The sequence below is a fragment of the Numenius arquata genome, chromosome W (genome assembly GCF_964106895.1).
Source record: "Numenius arquata chromosome W, bNumArq3.hap1.1, whole genome shotgun sequence".
Lineage (NCBI taxonomy): Eukaryota > Metazoa > Chordata > Aves > Charadriiformes > Scolopacidae > Numenius > Numenius arquata.
The window spans coordinates 27,508,341-27,530,542 of record NC_133615.1 but is presented as its reverse complement, the minus strand read 5'-3'; the positions used below and the strand labels follow the sequence as shown (position 1 = coordinate 27,530,542).

Here is a 22,202-nt window from a genome sequence, read left to right as displayed (position 1 = left end):
TCATTTCACGTCCTCTGCTGCTGCCCCTGAACACAGAACAGCAGATGAGCAGACAGCACTATCTTTTAGTTGATCATACAAATCAATCAGAACAAAAACAAAGGGTGCCACTCTGAGGTACAGTATGTTTTTATTATACAAGCAGGACAGAAGTAGATTTACAAGGCACAAAGGACATTAATGAAAGACTGCTTATTCTTCATGCAAGAAGTGCTCAAGACACACTCTGTGCTCCAGCTCTTCACATATTGCTCTCAGAAATCACAGGCACATCTTATCATTCTTTCTAACTTTTGAAAAAAACCCAAGATAAACACATTGCCTTGCTAAAAAAATGGAGTCTCTAAGAGAGAATCAATTGCAATGAGATTTCACAAGTGGCTTAAGCCAATCTTTGAGAACCCAAGTGCTTCTTCCTCACCCACCCAAACAGTCTCACCACCCTTGTAACAGCAACTAGTGCTCAGGTTTCTGCAAGGTCAGCCGTATCATATCTCTGCCTTCGGTGAAAACTAACCCTACAAGAAAACTCATCTGAACACAAAGCAGCAAGCTGATCCAGCTGACTCCTCAGCCACACACACATCAGTGCCAGCAAGAATGAGCAGGTGGGAACATCCCATTCTGCAACAGCACAGCTCCAGACCAGCTGAAGCCGGTCACAAAAATTTCAGCCTCAGCCAAGCTGGAAAATGACATCATTGTTCTTCAAATTTGTTTTTTTGCTAACAACAAAAGCAAGGCAACGCTTACAGTGTCATTACACCAATACCATTGCTGGTCACAGTGAGTAGCACTGTTTGATTTTTCCCAGTTCTCAGTCCTGCCTTTTATCCAGATTATAAACATCTCTTTTCTATGTTCATAGAACGCTTGACATAAGGTTCTTCTGTTCTACGGCAATACATATTTACTAATATATGCCAAGCCCCAAAGAAACATGGACTCTTTAAAGACTAAGCTATCAAACCAGTATGTCTCCTTTCCAGTGGAGATCAGAACATGCACTAATCTTAGCACAAAACCTACTCACAGGTTGTGCAGGACAAGCAACAAGTGGGTAACGGCCTCACACATCCTCCTTGAAAGGGTCCAAAGAGAAACAATCTAAGATATAAAGAAACATCTGAGAAGTGAGCAGCAGAAGCCAGTGAGCTGACTGACTCTGAACTCGCATTTCCAGAGACAAGACCACACAATCAGGCACTCCACCTTACTGTGAAAGTCTGAAGCACTACTAGCTAATGTGCACACACTTTGATATCACTGAACTTGTTCACTGCGAAAATCACATTTGTCGGTTTTTATTTATGTCTTGCCCTCCATGTTTAATTTCAGGAGGCTAGCAGACAGTTAACACATTGACAGATGACAAAGGATGGAGAAGTGAGAGACCTTGCCTGCTAAAAGGCATCTCTACCACCCACCTGGCACAGAAACTACCAGACTGTCTACAGACACAGGTATCACATGCAGTTGACAGAAAACCAAATACTCTTGAGACAAGAAACACCACCTGGCTATTTACTCACAAGCCACTGAAAAAAAAAGTGAATGGAGGTGTCAGTTACAGGCATTAGAGGTTTATTTGCACTGAGTTTTGGTGGACTTTAAGTAGAGTTACAAACTGCAGAAGCATGACTTTTCATTTCCTCCCTGGGATCAGAAACAAGCAGTCTTCTTGATTCTTCATTACATGTGCAAAGCCAGAAGATATGTTAACTTGCAAAGCAAGTGGAAATCATTCTCCCCATAGAGAGTCCATATTCGTGGATGGAAGAGTAACTGTGCATTGTATTCTCACCACTAAAACCCCAAGACCACAACACTAGGTTATAATTGTATGAGATGCACAGAACAGATATGGGATCTCTTGAACAAATTAGAAGTCTCTGAGAAGAAACAAGAGCTGGTGATTTACAGCAGGGCATCCAAGGCAACATGAATTCACAAAAGAGAAGAGGTATCAACTAGCATTCAGAAAGCAACCCATTCATGCCTTGGAAAAGCCACCTGAGAAACCAGAAGAGAGCACTCTGCAAGGAAGTTTTTAAACACAAGTATACCTATCAGGCTTACCTGGGAAAAAAAAAAAAAAAAAAAAAAAAGACAAAAGAAAGCAAACAAAAAATATTAGATTTCAGGCAATTATATTCTCAAGCATCTGGAAACTAATAAGCCGCTTGTATTTAGGGAATGTATTTACAGCTCCTGCATTTTTTTCATCCTTAACTTCACAATTAGCAAAAGAATTGTCCTGAACACATACACAGAATTAAGTTTGCCATAAACTCGTCTCCTACTTAAGTCTCAAAGTTTCTCTAGGAAGCTTGAACAGAAGACACTGATTATAGACAGTATCTTCTTCTGAGACTTCATGGTATCAGCCTTCAGTAATTTAGATGCTGTGGTGTCACAACCTAAACATCTGCACCTCTCAGGTTTGCCCACTCATTCATTTTAATTTGAAAAACATTAAGAAGTCCATTGCATACAAGACCAAGGAGATGCTTGCAAACATGAATCCTGCCTCAGAAAAGCCCAGGTGATTGTGTTTGAATTTTTAGACACTTGAACACTTGTATAGGTTCCATAATTCTAAATCTATTAGAAAAAGCATGCATCTTTAAGAAACCCAAATATTTGATTTACAGCTAGCCAACTGTGAGCACCAGGATCCACTGGAGAACAATAAAAGTTTTTCATATATACAATCATACTCACGGATATTTTTAAGGATAAAAAGTTACCCCAGATAATTAAACAAGTTATAAACCTCATTAAAATGAGCAACTGACAGAGCTCCATATTCTCTTCAGTGTTCATAGCGACTAGTACTGTCAAGTGACTAAAAACAAACCTACTCCTCTATGACAAGTGTATCTTTGTTTTGTTATTAAGAATAGTGACTCCTTCTGCAACAGCATAGCCAAGGGCAATTTATAGATTAAATGCTAAAAGCTCTCAATGCCACATTCAAGTTTTGATTAGAATAACTGCTATGGTTTATATTTTTCTGTTGCATTAACTTTAATTACATGCAATTCCAATGCAGCAAACCCCATTAAAGTCATAGAATGGTTTAGGTTGGAAGGGACCATGGGCAGGGACACCTCCCACTAGAGCAGGTTGCTCAAAGCCCCATCCAGCCTGGCCTTGAACGCTTCCAGGGATGGGGCATCCACAACTTCCTCAGACAACCTGTTCCAGTGCCTCACCACCCTAACAGTAAAGAATTTCTTTCTGGTATCTAATCTAAGTCTCCCCTCTTCAAATTTAAAACCATTACCCCTTGTCCTGTCACTACATGCCCATGTCCCTCTCCAGCTTTCTTGTAGGCACCCTTCAGATACTGGAAAGCTGCTACAAGGTCCCCCTGGAGTCTTCTCTTCTCCAGGCTGAACAGCGTCAACCAAGTTGTTTTAGATTTACTCCCAACTTAAATGCCACAACTTCAGTGTATGAGAATCAGCAAAGGAATTCTTTATAATATTTTCTCTCTCATCTCCTGAGTAAGTGACCTAATAATTAGTGTAGAGTTTAAGGCTCTACTTGTTCAAATGTGAACACAAAGCAACCAAGCTAAAGCTATTACAGTGTTCAGAATTCATATATAATCTTTCATGCTTAATAAAAGACAAGGTCCATCTGTAATGTTAAGTCTAGCTGTGGAAGCATACACTTCATTACAGCATATGGGAATAACAATATGGTTGAAACCCTCCTCAGTTCCGCACTTGCCCGTTTATCTTCAATGTAGCAGCGCTGGAACTACAGAAGTTACAGAACACAACAAAATTGTTGCAGCTCTATAAAACATGGAGGCATCTTGCTAGTATAAGCAAAATTTTCGAGAGCTTGTATTTCAGCAGGAGTTCGTCTCCTGTAAGCTGTTCCATGAACAGTGCTGGCTGCTGACTGGCTGAGACTATGAACACACATGGAAAAAGGCAGAGAAATTCTATTTCAGGTTTATTCCCGTTAAAAGACTGTTTTGTTTATACAGCTAGGCCTTGCTTCTTAGGAGCTACTGCATGAAAGTCTCCCACTGCATAACTATGAATGCTAACAGAACATCTGAAATTAAAAAAAATATACCACTGTCCCTTGCAAGTCAAATCACCAAGCGCAGCTTCTGCGCAAAAAAAAAAAAAAAAAAAAGAAATCTTAAGACAAAGAAACAATCACACCAACTGATATACTTTGAGGTTTAAGAACTGCTTGATCTATACATTCCTTACAACAGTCGATTCATTTCTGTAGCACTAACCAACTTGCAAAGAACAAATTTGGGATTTTGCACTAATTCAGTCAGAACTTCATGCATGAAACTGCAACCTCGGCCAATGAAGTTGGGCTACTAACACTGGCAGAGAGAACATTACCTAAGAAGTATGATCTCCTGCATTTATTAATCACATAGGACATTATTTTAATATTCCCCTATAAAGTGATGCTTTGAATCTGAAACGTTAAGAGTCTGAAGAGGTTTCAATTATTGCTAAAGCATATAAAGGTACATAAGCAATGGAAGTTATTTGAACACTGAAAACAGATTTAGAGTGAAAAAAATAATCACAAAGTGAAATAACAAAGGATAATCCTGAAAATCAGAAATTCATTTTTTAAGCTTGGAACATTTCTAGCTACTCTGAAGAATATCTGGAGTTTAACCATAGCTTTTAGTTTTGTAGCAACTTTTCAAAGTCAGCAGCACAGAACCATACATAAAACCAAGCTATATAAGACTGAGCAAAATGGGAAAAAAAACCAAAACCACAACACACCTCTTACTAGCAAATTCTGCCAGGTATGATAGCTACCATTTAGCAAAGCTAGCACCATTCATTAACTTCGCATTCGCAGGACAAGAAAAAAGATCCAACCCCATTGAAACTCTCCATCCTGCAAACAGACATAAATCACTCTGGGCCACTTAGATGCTGCATTGAGGTACAGGCCTTGCATTCAGGTTTCCAGCTATCTGCACAGCACTATGTTTTCAGATGAGAATGGGTGATCATTAAGCATTACCTTCATTCAAAATTAATTCTGCACAATTTGGACTCCACTCCTAATTATTTCCTAATATTTTCCTTGACAGTCTACATACTTCAATTATAGAAAGCATCATTTGGGGGTGGAATAATTAAGAGAGAAGAGAAAGAGAAGCAGCACTTACTGTATTACATTTCGTCCCACACACCACTTGTCGGTGGTTCAGCCACTGGGAGGCAAACACTTTATTAAGGGTTCCGAGGTGAAACTCTCTCTCCTTCAGGAGGCTGGGAAGCTGCTGGGCTGCGTACCCATGCAACAAGCGGTGATAGCTGGACTCATTCTGCATCCTGACCTCTCTACCTTTCAGGTAGCACACCAGAGACCTTTTCACCAGCGGGAGTCTTTTCCTTTTGTGAACTGAGTGATCCCACCCATACTGTGGAAAAGAAGTATGGAAATTAGATAAAGCAACTAGAACTTAAGACACAACCCTCCTAAATTCAAAGATATTCTCAGCAAAATACTGAAGTCTTCCAAACTACCCATGGAATACCATACACGAAGATTAACTTAGAAATGCTGATACAGCCTTCAACAACATGAAATTAAATATTTGCTAAAGAAGTAACACTGCAATGATATTGAAAAGAGTCCACACCAGTTCAGCACCGTTGAAACGCCAGATGATTATAGAAACAAGAAGCCGAGAAGCGCTTTAAATAGAAGAGGGCAGCCCCGACAGCCCCCGGCCATGAGCTCGGCAGGTTTGGGGCAACACCGCGGGGGCCACCCAATACCGACCGCGCCGTTGATCGGCCTCCTCCAGCCCAGCTTGGTGTGGCCCCGCAGCATCGCTCAGCTCGAAGGCGGCGGGGACCCGGTAGTTAAGGCCAAACAACTGAACCCAACAGCGGCAGCGTCGGGAGGAACGGGGGGGGGGGGGGGGGGGGAAGTGGCAGGAACCTGGGAGAGCCCCCGGAGCCGGAAGCGGGGACTGCCTGCTGTATCGCACTCCTCGCCACCGGGGCCGAGACTACTCCTCTCCCGCCCCCCCCCCCCCCCCCGAACACCTTCCCCAGGTACAAGAACCCTCCCACCCTCCTTCCCCACCCCAACCGGGCACCGGGACACGGCAACTCCCGGTCAAGGTCACCCCTCCCCCCGGACACCGGCACGTACCCCCACACCGAGGACAAGGGCTTCCCCCCCCATACATCCATTCCTGCCCTCCCTAGCCTACCTGCTCCCCCTGGAGGCCCCCGGATCCCGCGGCAGCAACCGCCGCTGCTTTCCGTTTCTTGCTAACTGTTTTCCGGGCCATAGTAAGAGGAGAAGGAGGAGGCTGAGAACCCAGCCCGGGCCCCACATGAAGCAGGAGGATAGGGCATATAAGTGCGGAGGAGCCGGACCTAGTCACTGTCTCTACCCCAGGCCCCACCAACCGCGTTTCACGACATTTTCCCCGAGCTATTTTTACGACAGTCGCGTCGCGCCTTTGTGGCGGCTTCCCCGCCCCACCCGAGAGACTTGTTTCCTAGCAACCGCCCCCTTTGCGGTTGCCAGGCAGCGTGGCCCCATCGGTGGCCGGGCGGCTCCTCCTTGTGGCGGAGGATCGGCGGGGCTCGGGGTGAAGCTTCCCAGCCTCGGCCCGTGTCCGTTCCCCGCTGCCCTGCACGGATCGGCGGGGCTGGCTGGCGGTCTCCCTGTGCCCCGTCAATTTAAGTATAGGAGAAGCACAGGCTAGCTCTTTTCTTTCTTCGTTTCTTTTTGCGTAACCGAAGCTTGCTGGGCAATGCCTGGAGGGCAGGGACGGGCATTATTTTGGCAGCCCCACGCCTGTGCTGCTCATGTGAGACAAAAAGCAGCTATATCACAATCCCAAGAGCGAGGAGGAATAGGCTGATGCCACAGCACTGGGGAGTCACGGGAAGGGTATTCCAGTAGCTCAAAGCAGCAAAATACATGGGTTTGGTATTATCCACTGAGAGTCAGCCTGTGAGAGCACTCCTGTTGATTGCAACATGCACAATTTATACTGAAGTTCTTAATCTCTACTGCAGGAAAGCCTGACTGCAAGTATAAAACACCTCCTCATCCCCTTCCACTGCCAGCCCGGAGGGACTAATGCCTGGCACTCGCTTTGCTTTGCAAAACTTCATCCCAGGTTTCCTTTAGAGAGACCCTTTTAGCTAGCAGACAGCTTGGCTTTATCACCTGGCTTCGAGTGAATACGAGGGTCCAGTGCACATTGCTTGGTGCACAATGAGGCGCTTAGTCAAACTTTAAGGTGCTCTATTCCACCAGGAAACTCCCTTATTGTAGGGGAATTAAAGGGTATATGGGATATTTGTATTTAATTATACTGCTTTAAAACCGATGTGGATGGATGTGTTCTTTTCCTTACGTCCACATAACTCATATATGCTTTTTCCTATGCTTATAGAAGCAAAAATTAGAGTAACCCAAACCTAATGATTCCCATTTTGCAAGTGATATTGCAGAGAAAAGAGAAAGAGAAATGTGCAATGTGCAGGCAGACTGCAAAAAAAGCCAGTTCCTGACCACGGGAAACACTCTGATGCCTCAAGTCACATGAAATCAGTAAACATACTATTTTCCTGATAAAGAAGGCATTTCTTTTATACCTTTTTTTTGTATGTTTTCATCTAACAAACCTCAAAGACAAGGGTGCTGTGAAAATTCAAATTGAAAAAAAATCTATAAAAGAACCTCATAGGCTTTCCAGCTTCCCCTGAGTATAAAAAGCCCAAGGAATAATTCTAGTTTATCTGTTTTCAGTTGTGATTTACCACGATTAATCCCCCTCTCCACATCCTCTCTCACACACACATAACTGCCACCTTCATTTTGGACAAACCCCCTCCATTTCGGATAAAGGCCCTCTCAAAAGGCTGAAAACCCACTGCCAAAGATGCTCTTGGGGGTAAGCGCCTTGCTCCGGTGTATCCCGGCAGGAGTGCCCCCTCAGCCCTGCTGGGTGGGCGTGCAGCTCCTTGTGAGGGGACAAGGGCAGGCATCAAGGTGGCCATGGCTGCTGAAGGAAGGGGCTGAGGTGTATGGGGCGAACTGCCCCCTCTAGGCCCGGCTCGACACCTTCATCCAGCCCCCGGGGGAGCCTGTCGCTGTGCCCAGGTGGGAGAGGGGCAGGAGGAGGTGCTGGAGGAGTCCCCGGGCAGCGCCGGAGTGGGGGACAGGTTCGGGCACCGCCACCCGTCACCTCCGCCCCGCCCCTCGCGGAAAGAGGCGGGGCTCCCTTCGCTCCGCCCTTCTTCTCGCTGAGGTGACGTCGCCGTAAGCATCTCCTGATTGGGTTGGTGAGGGGAGTTGATCTTGCGGCGTGACGCTAACGTGTCGCTGGGGAGGTGAGGTGGAGGGCAGGTAGACAAGATGGCGTCGCTCGGTTGCGGGGCTGGAGGTGGTTATGCGGTGCGGGTTTCGTAGGGGCGGGCGGGCAGGCAGGCAGGCAGTGACCACAGAGACAGCTGGAGTCGCTAGGCGCCGCGCAGGTAACGAGGGGGCCGGTAGGGGGTGGGGGTGCTGGTCTCCCTTGTAGTGGGGCCTGGGCAGGGAAGTGCAGCCGGCCACTGCTCAGGCCTTCCGCCCTGCCGCTGGGCCAAACTTCACTGCCGCTTCTCTTTGTCTTGCGCGAGGGACTCTCTCGCTCCTGTTGTGATTCAGCAGATGTGAAGTGCTGGCGGGGCGGCTGTGGGGCCACTGTCCTGGGGTGGGCTCGCAGGTTGGGGCTCAGCTCCCCTGGCCGTGGAGGGGAGCGAGTCCGTGGGTGCTGCATTAGTGTGTAGCCTTGCTCTGTCTTCACAGTGTCTCGGTACTGCTTTTGAAGGTACCGTTTAATGAGGGTGAGAACCTGCATGGTCAGCTCAGAGGGATGGAGTTCTAGTACTCTGTCCTGGGCTAGGCTTGGGGAACAGAGGGAGGTCAGGCAAGTAGGGTGACACTCCTTTCCCTATGTTCTGCTTTCTGGCAGTTTTTGGGACTGCCTGAGTTAAGGGAATACCTTTCTGTGTAGTAACCCTTGATGAATTTGCCTTCTAAGAGCTGATTGCCATTGAAATATGAGTAAGCAGTTAGTATCCATCATATTTGGAAGTAAGTTCCTCCCCACGGTAACTAAATCTTCTGTGAAGAACTGAAGCATCTGCTTTTGTTTGGGGGGTGTGTGGTTTTTGTCAAGTCTGCTTTCAGGTAACTTGTTAACTTCTGGCTCTTATGTTGTGAAAGCCATAGTACTCATCTTCCCTATGCCACTTGTGAATTTAGATTTCTACTGTATTCACTCTTTGATTGTATTGTCTTGTAGGCTGAAGAGCCAAAATCTTCTTTACTTCATGGGTTATAGCCTTCCACATCTCTGTTTATGCTTATTACCTATTTCTGGATCATTTCCAGTTAGCTGTTCTGCTTTTGAATGGGGAAGAGGATCATATCTTTCTCTGCATTTGAGATGCAGACATACCATGGATGTATGTGCTGGTGTAAGAATACTTCAGTTTTGTAGTATCTAACTTCCTGATAATGCCTTGTGTTCTGTTTAGCTCAGTGCTTAGTAGAAGTAAAACATTTAATGCTTTTAGGAAGATGGTTCTTGAATTATACTGAAGAGCTTCATGAGTTTTGATAGCTCAAAACTTATCATTTTAAAGGGAAAGTTAGGATTTCTTTGTTTTTTTAATTAGTAAAAGAAATTACAATAGATAGAAATGAGTAATCACCTTATCAAGTGTTTTTATTCCCCGCATCACTTAAAAATTTCAAACAAGCCAAAAAAAAAAAATTCTTACAGAAATCTTATGACCTTGATGCTGTCTCATTAGACTAGAGATAAGCAGGTGGTCTCTGGCGCTTGGCTGTGCCACTAATATAGCTGCCATCCTGGACTCGGTAAAAATGTATTCATGTTAAATTTAAGTACTTTAGGGTGGATATTCCTAAATGACAAGTGAGTATTGCCAAATTAAGAAACAACTGAGTTGTGACTGGTGATATAATTTCAGTGGCTGTGCTACTGATAGAAGGCATACTCCATCTCACAGCCTGTTATGGGGTTAAGAGGCTTTTGTGGGAGCTTGGGGGGGAAATCTTACTCCAACTGTGATCTAGGGTGTTGAGGAAAAAGAGGAAGAGGCAGTACTGTAATTAGCCAGACTTCTTTTTCACCTTCCTTCCCTGGGACTTTCTGGCCCTGTGCAGGCATTCCTGCAAGTGCTGGCTTCCTAGGGCTGACCCTGCATACCTGGTATCTCTGCTTTGCAACAGCATTTTTTAGGGAAGAGGGGAAAAAACTGTTTTGTCTACCTTCTCTCCATACAGAACAGAGATATGTGTAGCACTGTACTAGCTATGGGGAAGGGAATGGGGCTGAGATAGTATGTGTGGTAGCAGCATAGCAGAGTTGGACCAATTTATTCAAAGCCATGTGCAGGATGTTGTTAGGTTGCAGTACCGTGGTAGTACTGCTACTTAATGACTTCAGTTTTCTGTACACGCAGAGCTGTGATTCAAAAGTGGCAGCCATGCTTTAGATCGCCATTGCAATTGGGTGACCTAAACCTTTTAGGCAAAAGCTTAATTCTATGGATAGGGGGAGAGAAAACACGTCGGTTTTAAACTTAGCTTTTGCAAGCTAGTGGTTTTAGTCTTAGAAACAAACCTGAAAGTGATTGTACCTTTTTTGTCTCACTGGCTGGATCTGGCCTGCAAGTTTGGTGCTGCTTTTTTCTTTGTGAGTGCACTGTGGAACAAAGGAGTAGGGGAAGTTGCTTCTACTAGGACTCTACATAAGTCAAGCGCAAGCTGAAACTTCAAAGGGAAAACCAAGGAAATCTCAGGTATGAGATGTGAATGAATAAATATTAGTTTCTCTTTAATGAAATGAACTTCAATTTTCAGAATATTTTAAGAGTATACTGATCAGCTGGGAGACTTACTGTATAGTTTATGTTGATGGATAGAAAAATCTTGGTGATGAAAAATCACCAAAAACATGTGGAAGAGCTCCATCCCTGTTGTTTACCTGGTGTTTTGCAGCACCCAGTACTTGTCCTAGAGACAAAAATCTCTAACAGAATAGGAGTCAGGTTTCTGGACCAATCCAGCAGACCACCTCATCTAATTCTATCTCACTGGCAGACAGCTGTTTTGGCTGGTGCTGGTGGCAAAAGTGCTATAATGCCACAGAAGGCATCACCTTACTCATCCTCCTCCTTTTTAATTGTATAAGCTTATGGTTCTGTGTTGCTTCCAGAAACTTTAGGGATTGATAATTCAGGATGTTCAATATTGTTGTCAATGTTCAGTCTCTATATCATAAGTTTTTTTGTCATCAGCCTGTTCCTGTATTTGACAGTTGGTGCTGGGTTGAATATTTTGATAATTTGATCTGTGAGAAATTTATTTTTACTTATTAGACAGAACTTCTGTCCAGCCTTTTCTGGCATTTTATTTCTAACATAATCACTCTCAGTCTTTTCAGTCATAAATTCCAGAGCTTCAACTGTCATTTAACAAGGTTCTCTACCTAAAAGCATTACTACCTATTTAAAATTGATCAGTGCAATTCAGATCAGTGTTGGTGTAAAGAAGGTCTAGTGGAGCTGTAACTGAAAATATCTGGAAGATGTTTTTGAAAACTATTGTTTGAAGAAAAGGCAAAGAAGGGTTGTTTACAAATAGCTTTCTTGCTTGAAAAAGTAGGCCTTCTAGGGTGGATCAAAGGTTGGTTTCTCTTCCCTGTATTGTGTCTGCTTGCTCTGATAATTAGGAAGGCAATGCTTATTGATCTTAGCATGTACCGTTCTACAATCGATCATTGGGATTGCAGTTGATCGATACAAGCCTGAGCTCATAGTTCTGCGTTAACTACCTAGATGGGTAATTCTCTGTGGTATGCAAGTGCATTGCCTAATTCTTTGATTCTCTGACTTGGTTTGAATAAGCTCATGTTCTGTGTCCCTAATGACCTTTTGTAGTTAGTGTAGTCTTGTATTGAGGTCTCCTAAGAGAAACTGAGCATTGAGGTTTTCCCCTCTCTTAAATGATCAGATTTATTCCAAATCCTTGCTTGCATGGGGGATGGCATTTTCTTAAATGTTAATAAATACTGTTTTTCCTGTGGCTGGGAAATTTTGAAAGAACAGCTTGTATGTCCAGACTTGGTTGTGGTGTTTTGTGAGTTTGTGTTGTTTTTTTTTCCTCTTTGAAAGGCTACAAGGTCTTTTCAAAATCCTTTAAGCTTGCAATGTACTTGAAACACAGGAGTATATCAAAGGGGAAACAATATAATTGCTCTGACTTAAGTTTAAATCTTTTCTAGAGGGGGAAGCAGATTAGTTCAAAATCCCATGTTGTGTTAGTAGTATTACAGTTTCTAACTAACTGAGTTCAAATGAAAATTCTGAGCTTGTATTTTCTCGGCTGCTTTTTGTGTCAAACTCTTATACCAGAATAAAGTTTTGAGTGGGGAAATCGGAAGAACATGAGTCCTATCCAAGTATTAGTCAGTTCTTACAGTCAGCTGGAAGATGGTCTGAATACGAATATACTTAAGCTACTTAGCTATTGGTAGTTGGTATCATGGAAACTAGTAATAGAGTAGAGAGTTGTGAGCTCCTAGTTAGCCTGGTCTATGTTGCTGGAGATCAGCATTCATGATAACTATCTACTAGATCATGTGAAAGATTTAAGTCCTTTCCTAATGTATATGTTTGCTTGCACCATTTGACATCTCTAGGTTAGCAGCAGATGAAGCCATGACTGAAATGATTAGTGAGATTTATTCCTTGAGTTTGGGAGGTTGGATTTCTAAGAGTATGCGTATTACCAATTGTGTTATGTCCAGTGTTAGCACTGTGCTTAATCTAGACCAAGAGATGTGCTTATGTGTTCAACTTGATTTGCTTCATCAATTCTGAACTCTAAAATAAAACTAGATTCCTGGTTTATAAACACTCTGCAAAGTAATTGTTAAAAGCATATGCATTTCCTTTTCTAGTACAGCAAAGCCGCATTGGGTTCTGCCCTAATGACTAATACCATCATGTGGTGTCCTTGCACAGTAATGGATAATAATTTGAAGTAGAAATATAGGAGGCACGTGTAGTAGAGAAAGGAGTTTATGTGAATAAAATCACCGTTAATCATCTGGAATAAAATTGTGGCGCAAAAAAGGATATAAAAGCTTTATGCTGTGTACCCTCTGAGAAAATAATGTGTTCTTAATCTTTTAATTAAGTATTAGGTCACCACAAGCAGTTTGTTGCCAGTCTGTTTGACTTCTTGGTAGAAAAAAGCTGAAAGATGACTTTGATTTTTGCTTGCTGTGTTTGTAACGGTATAAAAAGAAGGGTTTATATTATATTATGCTTTTCAGAAAGTACCTTTAAGTTCTTTATTGGGAAGAGAGAGAGCGAATAAGTTAATTTATCCCCTAAATTGCGTGTGAGTTGAAGATTTGCAAGCAAAAATGAATGGAAAAATTATGGTAGTATAAAATAACTTGAGGGGGTAATGAATCATAAAGATTTTGGGGGGCAGACTTCTATATTGCATGCCTCTCGGATTTGTGAACCTCTTATAAACCTAGATTTGTTAATCAAGCTGTAATTCTATCAGTGGTCACTGGCTGGCAGGGCTCTGTACCTGCAATTACTTTTACAACTAAGCATATAACTATTTGAAGTGTCATCCTCTAGATACTATCATGAGGAATAATTTAAAGAAAATGTTTGGGGAAGAAAATTTTCTATCAAGTTTTAATCAAATACTTGTGTTACCATTTTAAACTGAAGAACTGTCAGACTTTGAGTTGGGTGGGAGATGCATTTCAGGACTCCCACAGCTGATAAGGAGTCTCATGCTTGGGCAAATGCAAAATGGAATTCTTCTAAGCCAGTGAACTGAGAACAATTGGTAGATTCTGATTAGTGTCTTAGCAGAGGGCAATTTTCAAAACTGCAGTTACAGGCTTCCTTCTTGTTTGTAGAAGGGAGCTTAATACATATATGATTTCTGTTGACTTACCTGGAAATCTTTTGATAGCTGGTTAAAAGTTCATAATGTATTCTTAGACCACTGAGTGCCTGAGCTTAGTAATGTAACTTATTTGCAAAGAAAATACAAGTAAAGACGGTAAAAAGCTTGTTGTTTTTAACTAACACTATTGTATTTTTCTTAATTTGTATGCAAAGGGAAAACTAGCAAATTCAAGTGTGCATGTAAATGTAATGCTGTTATGTTTTGTAATATCTTCTACATGAAGATCTTGAGCTGGAAAAGCCTTAAAAAATACAGCTTAAAGAATCCACAAGCATATTATGAGATGCAAGATAAATGAAGGTAGACAAAGGCAAAGAAGTTGGATGTGGCATGAATGGTTAGGTGGTCTAAGCTGCTTTTGGAGCTGGGGATGGTCTCTAGAATTACGTGTTTGGTTGACAGAATGGCTGTGCCACATCTGTTTGTGTGACATGATAATGTCATCCTTTTCATACCTGAGCTTCTATATTGCATATGCAAGTAGTATACAGTTCTGAAGGTCTGCCTGTCTCTTGGTATGTTCTGGATGTGTTATGATATTGGACTGATGAAGCTCTGCCTCTCTGCCTTCTCTCAAGGAGATGAACTCTTGAAACGCGCCAGTACTGAGTGCAGGGATCTAGCTATACTCTGGATAAATTGATTCTACTGAGTAATGTAAAGGTCTTCTCTCCCAACTTGAAGGGAAAGAGTGAAGTTCTGTATCCATTTTACTACAAGCCTTCTTTAAGGCATAGTTCTCCTTTAATTTGATGTTACCACAGGAATGTAAATGTGATACTCCTGTTGCTAGGCAACATAGGATTTATTTGCTAAACTAAGCTGGATTGACTTATGGGTTATAAAAGAGGCAGGCTGGGTCTGATTCTCAGGTTACAGGAGAAAATCTGATATCTCAGTTGAGGTATGGTCAACCCATAGTCTTTCCACTTTACTTTAAAAAAAATAAAATAATCTTGCTGATTCATATGATTCTATGATAAAGGATAGGGAATAAGGGGTGGAGAATGTCATGGTTTCAGTTGGGATAGAGTTAACTTTCTTACTAGCCGTTAGTATGGTGCTGTGTTTTCGATTTGGCACGGGAAACAGTGTCGATGGCACACTGGTGGTGTTGGTTGTTGTTAAGCAGTCAAGGCCTTTTCTGCTCTTCATGCTGCCCTGCCAGTGAGTAGGCTGTGAGTGCACAAGAAGTTGGGAGGGGACACAGCTGGGACAGCTGACCCCAACTGACCAAAGGGATATTCCATGCAAATAGGATCAAAGGCAACAGTGATAGGGCTGCAGTTGTCCATTAGCTGATTTGGAGTAAGGCTTTGGGAGCAAGTCCTTTAAATTTCTAAAAGAGCAGTAACAAAGGTAAATCTTTACTGCACAGTGTAACAGTTTTGACTAAGCAAATACAGTTCAGGCCCAGAAGCATAGTAGCAACATTGGTAACCTCCTAATTGGCTGCAAATTTTTTTATTTTTTTTTTTTTTCCCCAGTCAGCCAGACAGAGCAACAGCAAGATTCTTGTAACGGTGGTCCCTGAATAACCTATCAAATCTGATTAGTCAGAAGACACTATTTTAATTAAACCCTCTCTGGAAAGGAGGTGACGAAATGTGGCTGGCAGCCTGTTCTAGCATTACTGTGTGCAGTGCTTAACAAGTCTATTTGCTGGCAGTGCCTTCTGCAGTAACGGTATCTTAATAAGTGCGTGCTCACAGTGCATCAGGAAGAGCTAGTGTGCTATGAAGTCAAATGCTACCTGAATCTAAAATGTGACTGTCTCTGGAAATGGTGCATTTCATGATTAGCTTGCTACTGATGTGCCTTAGCTAGTTCTGTAGTTAAAATAAGGTGTTGCATATGGCAGAGGAATCATTTTTTCTCACTGCACCTTGAAGTTAATGCAGGTTGTCTGGTCTGCACTAGGATTTTACTACAAGATTGCCAACAAAAGCAAGATACTTTTTGCTTATGTGGGATATTTTGACACTGAGGACACATCCAAGACTTTATGCAGCTCCAGATTGATATACTACTGCAAAACTCCCTGGATGCTAGATGTGTGCATCTTTGGTTCTGCAGGATTTGTACGCGTTGCTACTAATGTCCCTGGAGCAAATTGATAGGTAACTGAACGCTAAGTTACTGTGACACCAAGATCAGTGTGTGAGATGCTAAACTTAGTATGTCCTTGCAATGGCCTACTGGAGAGAGGATATAAATTATCATTCTAAAAATGATCTCTCTGATTTGTCTTTTGATGTCCTTTATGTAGATACAGTCTGGAGTAAGCTGCTTCTCGTAAATGAGGTAGAGAGCATAAATTCTATTGCCTGTAGATAACCGGTGCTGCATTGAAAAAAAAACAACCTTCCTTGTCAGTTGAGTTGCCAAAGTGAGGAAGTTACTTCCTTTCTTTAGAAGTTTTTAAAGTCTTTTAGAAAAGGAGCACTCGCTTTTCTAGTTACTACCTCAGACTGAAGAAAGATGAACTCGGAGAAATTGAAGTGTGTAGAGACCTTGTCCCTAGTTCAGTTCTGCTGTAATAGTAGTGGATGATGGGCAGCCATAGTACATGCTTGCAGGTGGTGCCTTAGTATCCTGTGACATACAGAGGACTGGTGAAGTATGTAATGTTTGCTGATGACACCAAGCTGGGTGGTGTGGTCAACATGCTGGAGGGAAGGGATGCCATCCAGAGGGACCTGGGCAGGCTTGAGAGGTGGGCCCATGCAAACCTCATGGAGTTCAACCAGGCCAAGTGTAAGGTCCTGCACCTGGGTCATGGCAATCCCAAACACAAATACAGGCTGGGTGGAGAATGGATGAAGAGCAGCCCTGAGGAGAATGACTTGAGGGGTGTTGGTGGACAAGAAGCTCAACATGAGCTGGCAATGTGCGCTTGCAGCCCAGAAAGCCAACCGCAACCTGAGCTGCACCAAAAGAAGCATGGCCAGCAGTTTGAGGGAGGTGATTCTTCCCCTCTGCGCTCGTGAGACCCCACCTGGAGTACTGTGTCCAGCTTTGGAGTCTTCAACACAGGGAGGACATGGGCCTGTTGGAACAGGTCCAGGGGAGGGCCACGAAGATGATCAGAGGGCTGGAGCACCTCTCCTATGAGGACAAGCTGAGAGAGTTGGGGTTGTTCAGCCTGGAGAAGAGAAGGCTCCGGGGAGACTTTATAGCAGCCTTTCCAGTACCTGAAGGGGGCCTACAGGAGAGATGGGGAGGGGACTCTTTATGAGGGAATGTAGGGATAGGATGAGGGGTAATGGTTTTAAATTGGAAGAGGGGAGATTAGATCTTAGGAAGAAATTCTTTCCTGCGAGGGTGGTGAGCCACCGGAACAGGTTAGCCAGAGAAGTTGTGGCTGCCCCATCCCTGGAAGTGTTCAAGGCCAGGCTGGATGGGGCTTTGAGCAACCTGGTCTGGTGGGAGGTGTCCCTGCCTATGGCAGGGGGGTTAGAACTAGATGATCTTTAAGGTCCCTTCCAACCCAAACTATTCTACGATTCTATGGCTGTATAATTTCACATGTGGCCTGGCTTTTTCAATAATAACAAATCAAGTTGACATCTTAATTGCCTCTCATACAGAGGAACTAGCAACATAGTAGCTTGTCTGACAGTGTGATCTGGGTCTGAAAGGTGCAGCCTATTTCATGTGCTGTAGTCTGCAGTCTGGTCTCCTCTGTGGCACTGGGAATAATAAAGCCCATTTGGCCCTAGTAGTTGACATGCAACTGTACTGGGTGGTCTTGTGGCTTTGCCCTTGACAGCCTTCCTGAGATGGCAGGCTTGGCGCTGTTTCACCTCTCTTTTTTTTTTTTCTTTTTTTTTTTTTTTCTTCTGTCTTTGAAGCTGCAATGTTTTGTTAGCTTCTGAGAAGCAGTTGCCAGCTAGTTACAAAACCAGTTCTCTGGCTTAGTAGAGTGGTTTTGGACGTAATGGCAATGTTGAGAGAGATGGTGAGATGTGCTGAAAAGAACCTGACTAACGTTGAACAGAATGACACACAGCTTTTATGTACAAGCTGTCTGGAGTTGCCCGGCATGACTCACTTCCCCATAGCCTAGTGTCTGCTTGCTGTGTTTCGTGAAGCCTGGTTGCACCTGGATAATCTTTGTACAGCTTTGGCTTTAGCCATGTGTTGAATTCCTGTTAGCCAGTAGAGTTGGTTTGCCTATTGATTTCAACATGATGTTGAAAAGGACCTTTGCACAGCAAAAGGTACTTTCTTAAAATACTTGAAACTGACTCTTCCTGACTCCAGACATGTCAGCAGCTGCCAGGAGGAATAGCAAAGCTGTCTGTGCAACCCTCACTTTATGACACCCTTCCTTTTAAGGTGACATTTGCAGTTGGAATCTGCAGTGGAAACAGTGAGGTTAAGAGTAAGATCTTGATTGGGGAACAATGGGTGTGCATGTTAGATCTGCTCCAAGCTGTGCTTTGAGCATTGTCTGCTGCTGGTGGGGGTGTACTAGATAACTTCATGTTTTTGAAGACTGGCTGTTGGGCACTTCAGTCTATGAGCTGAAGGACTTCAGAAACAAAGGGCAACTCTGATTCTTTGTCGTGTATAATGTCAAAGGAGGACTTCACAGCATAATTCTTCAAATAACTGAATTCTGGTGTCTTGAGAAAGATATTGTGATGTACTTCTAATCTAGCAAAAGAACCAGTTATGCTGTTGAACACACTATAAGCATCTTGGAGCAGGGTTATAGCTGGCAACTAATTAGACATCTAATTATATCTTAAAAACAGCTCTTTTCTCAGGACAGGCCTGCTCTGTGTTTAAAAGTTGCCTAGGCACTTCTGTGTTTAACATCTTGGCCATGTAGGATTTGCATCCAAATTTTAAAAAGTTGTTAGTAAAATTCTTTGGGCAGCGGATGAGGACTACTGTTAGCGTTGTTTTCTTGTGTGTATCCAAAAATATCTTCCTAATGGTACCATTTATTGTATACCTGTATTGTTATCTGTGCATTACCCAGTGTGTCTAGACAAGTGCCACACTGGCTAACTGACTGTGAACCCAATATGATAGTATCTTTTTTTTTTTTTTTTTTTTTTTTTAGAGCAACAGGGATTAAGCTGATCAGTGTGGTATCTCCAGTAGGAAGGCCTATTCTTGATGCCAGGGGGGCAGGGTGTGCTCCATGGGGCTGGGATGGAGTGGCCTCTGAGCACCATGACCTGGAATTCTCTGCCTTTCTGATCAACCTGGCTGGTTCTTGGCTCTGTTTTTTCTTCTTCATTTTGTCATTTAGATTGTCAGACCCTGGGCTAAGTTACTTTTTCTGCTTGGTCAATTCCCAGAGCTATAAAATAAGTTTGCTTATCTATCTTGGGGACAGGATAAACAGCAAGTGTCTGCAATGTGTCCCATAATATAGAGATAAGATGCTGTAGAATTGCATAGGCTTATGCTGTTCTACATGTATAAAGTTGTTAAAGCTGTCTTAAAATGTTTTTCAGGTTCTAAATGGCTTCTAAGAATTTGGGATCTGACTCTCATGGTAAGTGAAATTTGGCATTTATCTCTTCTACATTTGAGATATGTAGTGTCATGCAGGTGATTGGTATCATAAAAATTATTTGCCTGTATATTTGCTTATCTTAGAAAATGGGGTGTAATTTGGGAGGATTAATATTTCTGTGGAACATTAAAGTTCAGTTTGTATGTAATGCAGCTTATTTGAATCAGTAATCATTCAAGGCAGTACCAGAAGGTTCATGTGAAATTTCTACCGTGATTTTTCATGCTATAGGAACTTCTGCTTTTAGAAACTCAGCCTTGATCTTCATGGATAATCTTTCAGATAAGGGGGTCATGGGGAATTTCATTTTTCCTTGAGCTTTTTATTCAGTCTTGCCAGTGTCAAGTTGAAGTACAGAATAAGAAATGCCTCACTTAAATACGTGGTTAAGGATTAATAAAAATGGTCTATCAAAACTTAATTTTTAAATGGCCTTCTTTGCTGTGGCCCAGTGATCTTGCTGCAAGACAATTAATTTCTTTATTAGATAGCTGCCAGCTCTTCAGCAGTTGTTCTCTTGTATCTATGAACACTCTGAACTGCTTGTCTTTTGAGTCTGTTTTTATTTCTCTCTTCTGCTTCCTAAACCAGACTAGCAAAGACACTACTTGGAGCTAGAATTCAAGCTGTCTTAAATATTTCTCAAAACAGTATGGTGTGATAGAACATGCTCCTGGCTTCAAAATAACAAAATCAAAACAAATGGTGCTGTAAGCTGGCTGGTTAACTTGTCTACTCTTTTGTATATTCTCTGTTACTAATGATACCAGTGTCACTGTCACAGTACTGTTTCTGAGGAGTAGTGGAGCAACTTCCTTGGCTTATTATGTCTTAAGACATCAGCAGGGCAATTTTTTCAGTTTTCTCCAGGGTTGTTAAGAATTAATCCCACCAAGTGAATTTTGGCTTACTGTAAAGCATCTTGCCCAACAGCTACCTTTGGCTCAGTGTCTCTGGCAGGCTGATGAAATTGATTACCATAGTTAATGCATCTCTTGTACTTATTGTTGAGCTGCTTATTGGAAGTTAGAGGACTGTTGTTGAATCACAGAATGGTTGAGGTTGGAAGGGACCTCTGGAGATCATCATGTCCAAACATCCTGCTCAAGCAGAGCCACCTAGAGCAAGTTGCTCAGGACTACGTTCAGATGGAGATGAAGATGGGAACATAAGGTATGGATGGAGAGCAAGGAACCCTTTTCCTGTCTTGAAGGGTATTCTTAGTATACACCTGTAACTATGCCGAAGCATGTAACTTCAAATGCTCTCCTGTCATTTGAATAATTGGAAGTTCAAGCTTAAGTTGTAGTAATTAGTGGCATCTAGAAATACAGTTCTCATCTGTTGCACAAAAGTTGTTTGGTTATACCAGGTGCAGTACATTAATATTGCTGTTGTATTGTCACTGTCACTATACAGCTTGACAGCTTTTAACTCCAGTTTCTGAAAATTACGTAAGTGTGGTTTGTGTGACCACAAAAACTAAGTTCCACTTGGTTTCAAAACTGTTCCCCATTCATAATTGGTGACTGGTTTTATCTGAAATGTTTCCATTTTGCTACTAAACTGTAGGACACTTCTATGAGCTGGCCAGAGACATCTGCTTTATGCTGAAGCAGAGAGAAATCTTACTCTTGTAGTAGATCCTTGGGCCAGGAATATCATAGAGTACATGGTGTCAGAGATTAGACTGACAGGTACAGTTTTGCCAAGGCTATTCTCGGAACTTCTGTAATATGCTTTTAACTGTGAAAAGGATGAAATGGCTAACAGCCATATTAAATAACACTTAAAAAAACCCTTTAATTGCTTCACTTGAACATGTGATTATTGAAACAGTGACTTGCGTAATACTTTCTATATGTAGGTTTCGCTTATTGCTTTAGAATCTGCCTTTTAAAACAATTTGCACCCTTACCTATCAGTGTGTTCAGGCATAAGGGTCATCCATTTACAAAAATAAAAGGATTCTTGGCTTTCTTGATCAGATTTTAACTTCGCTAGACTAGTACTGTTCTGACTGGGCTGGAACAAAGTGAATACTATGTGTATTGGCATTTTGCCTCAGAAAGATTCTTTAAAATGTGCAGTGTGCCCAGGTGGCCAAGAAGGCCAACAGCATCCCGGCCTGTATCAGGAACAGCGTGGCGAGTAGGACTCGAGAGGTGATCATCCCCCTGTACTCGGCACTGGTGAGGCCCCACCTCGAGTACTGTGTCCAGTTTTGGGCCCTGTACCACAAAAAAGACACTGAGGTGCTGGAGTGGGTCCAGATAAGGGCAACGAAGCTGGTGAGGGGTCTGGAGAATAAGTCTTATGAGGAGAGGCTGAGGGAGCTGGGGTTGTTCAGCCTAGAGAAAAGGAGGCTGAGGGGAGACCTTATTGCTCTCTACAACTCCCTGAAAGGAGGGTGTAGAGAGGCGGGGATCGGTCTCTTCTCCCAAGTCACAGGCGATAGGACAAGAGGAAATGGCCTCAAGTTGTGCCAGGGGAGGTTCAGATTGGATATTAGGAAAAATTTTTACACTGAAAGGGTTATTAAGCATTGGAATGGGCTGCCCAGGGAAGTGGTTGAGGGACCATCCCTGGA

General features: G+C 42.8%; 2 protein-coding genes across 5 annotated transcripts in view; one reads left to right on the top strand and one right to left on the bottom strand.

Annotated features, from left to right (window-relative positions):
- Window positions 1-6,461, bottom strand: part of LOC141476619 (DDB1- and CUL4-associated factor 12-like) — a 29,706-nt gene extending 23,245 nt beyond the window's left edge. Inside the window, exons 1-2 of the mRNA XM_074165389.1 lie at window positions 6,242-6,461; window positions 5,183-5,437 (exon numbers count right to left, since the gene is read on the bottom strand). Coding sequence (XP_074021490.1) covers window positions 5,183-5,437; window positions 6,242-6,322 — 336 coding nt within the window. The 5' untranslated portion in view covers window positions 6,323-6,461. The remainder of the gene's footprint in view (window positions 1-5,182; window positions 5,438-6,241) is intronic.
- Window positions 6,462-8,375: 1,914 nt separating this feature from the next.
- The window catches only part of LOC141476570 (ubiquitin-associated protein 1-like), a 30,686-nt gene continuing 16,859 nt past the window's right edge, over window positions 8,376-22,202 (top strand). Inside the window, exons 1-3 of one of the 4 annotated variants that reach the window (XM_074165277.1) lie at window positions 8,376-8,528; window positions 10,742-10,868; window positions 19,551-19,591. In XM_074165277.1, coding sequence (XP_074021378.1) covers window positions 19,558-19,591 — 34 coding nt within the window. In that variant the 5' untranslated portion in view covers window positions 8,376-8,528; window positions 10,742-10,868; window positions 19,551-19,557. The remainder of the gene's footprint in view (window positions 8,529-10,741; window positions 10,869-19,550; window positions 19,592-22,202) is intronic. The other 3 variants (XM_074165279.1, XM_074165278.1, XM_074165276.1) reach the window with 3 other exon arrangements.